The sequence below is a fragment of the Eurypyga helias genome, unplaced genomic scaffold (assembly GCF_000690775.1).
Source record: "Eurypyga helias isolate BGI_N326 unplaced genomic scaffold, ASM69077v1 scaffold40684, whole genome shotgun sequence".
In the NCBI taxonomy this organism is placed as follows: Eukaryota; Metazoa; Chordata; class Aves; order Eurypygiformes; family Eurypygidae; genus Eurypyga; species Eurypyga helias.
The window spans coordinates 8,742-10,384 of NW_010248993.1; the positions used below are offsets into that span (position 1 = coordinate 8,742).

The window sequence follows — 1,643 nt, forward strand, 5'->3', positions numbered from 1 at the left end:
CAGAAATCACCATCGTTCCCGTGTGGAAAATCAAGCCTCCGTGCCCTGCCCCCAGCCCCGCTGCGCTCAGCATTCCTATGCTCAGCCCAAGGCAAAGTCTATCCATGATTCAGAGCAGTCAGACAGCCACTGCAGAACAAAGGGCGAGGGGAGACAGTCTAACAGGATGTAAAAGGTGATTAGAGGCAGGAGCATAAATAGCATCTCTCAAACGGCACAGAGAGCAAGCTCATCTTCTCTTTATGGTCAGAAGTTCAAATTCTACCTAGGTACAATCATACACTACAACATTTTCCCACTTGCCGTGCAATAGGTACGCCCTAAGAAGGAATTAATGAACATAATTGACCTGGCCTTACAACGTAACTTCTGCATAAGCAGATGCCCAATGCTGCTATCACATTAAGATGAGTTAAGACAAATTGATATATATAGAACTAGAGTAACCTCACTTCTTCCTGTATATACTGAAGCAAGAAAGGGGATGCCCTCAGGTTGTCTACTGGGAAGCTGAAGAAGCCTTGAATTTCCTTTTGATGAAGGTCCATAGTGATAATGTGCGTTAAACCTGAGGAAAAAAAAGAAGACAATTCATTGAGACAACTCCCACGAGGCTGGAGTTCCTCAAATATCTCCATTTTCCAGCCTGTTTTAGCTATTACTCAAACTGTTACGTCATGTGATACAATAAGCATACACAGGTTAATGTAAAAAGTTTCAAAGACATAGTAAGAAACAGCCCCATAAGTCACAGCACTGGGCTGGGAGTGTATTTCAACACCACACTTGTAGGCCACTTCCCAGGTGTGAGTTACAAAGAAATCAAACTAAGCAGAAGAAAACGAACTCCCCCAAAGTGGCTCAAGGGCTCTGCAGTATGTCCCCGCATCGAACTGGAGAGGAACGGAAGGACAGACCCCCTCTGGGATGCCCTGCAGCATCCGAGCCCGCCACGCTGCTGCTCCCTGTGCCACTCACCTGCCTTGGCGAGCATCGAAGCCAGCAGCTTGCAGACTATCGAGCCCCTCTTCCTCATTTTGCTCTGTTTGCTGTAGGGGAAATACGGGATGACGCCGATGATGTTCCTGGCACAGGAAGTCTTCAGTGCGTACGCCATTATCAGCAGCTCCATGACGGCGGTATTCACATCTCTAGGGGATTCAAAAACCATTCCAAAGATTAGTATGTGTTGTGACAATGCAACTCCTTTTCCTTTTATACCCGTACCTCTGCTCACTGACCTTCCAAGCAAATCATCCTACGTCTTACGCTAACGTGTGGAAGGCCCAGATTGTAGCCACAGAGCTCATTACAGCCAGCTCTTAGACGCACAGGACATGACTCCAGCAAGAGCTGTGAACCGGAATATGATTTTTGTACGCTAACAGGAGGTGTGTGATGAGTTCTCTCCATCACAACAAAAAAAAGGCAGTTTTCTTTTATGCTGGAAGCTGGGAGGGGACTTTTTACAAGGGCCTGTAGTGACAGGACAAGGGGGAACGGGTTTAAATTGAAAGTGGGGAGGTTTAGATTAGATATCAGGAAGAAATTCTTCGCGGAGAGGGTGGTGAGGCACTGGGACAGGTTGCCCAGAGAAGCTGTGGATGCCCCATCCCTGGAAGTGTCCAAGGCCAGGCTGGATG

General features: G+C 47.5%; 1 protein-coding gene across 1 annotated transcript in view; it reads right to left on the reverse strand.

The window, feature by feature from the left end:
* The window catches only part of LOC104509330 (phosphoribosyl pyrophosphate synthase-associated protein 1), a gene marked incomplete at its 3' end in the record, with an annotated part of 9,760 nt that extends 8,610 nt beyond the window's left edge, over positions 1-1,150 (reverse strand). The window contains exons 1-2 of the mRNA XM_010151231.1: positions 979-1,150; positions 453-568 (exon numbers count right to left, since the gene is read on the reverse strand). Coding sequence (XP_010149533.1) covers positions 453-568; positions 979-1,132 — 270 coding nt within the window. The remainder of the gene's footprint in view (positions 1-452; positions 569-978) is intronic.
* Between the last annotated feature and the right edge of the window lie 493 nt (positions 1,151-1,643).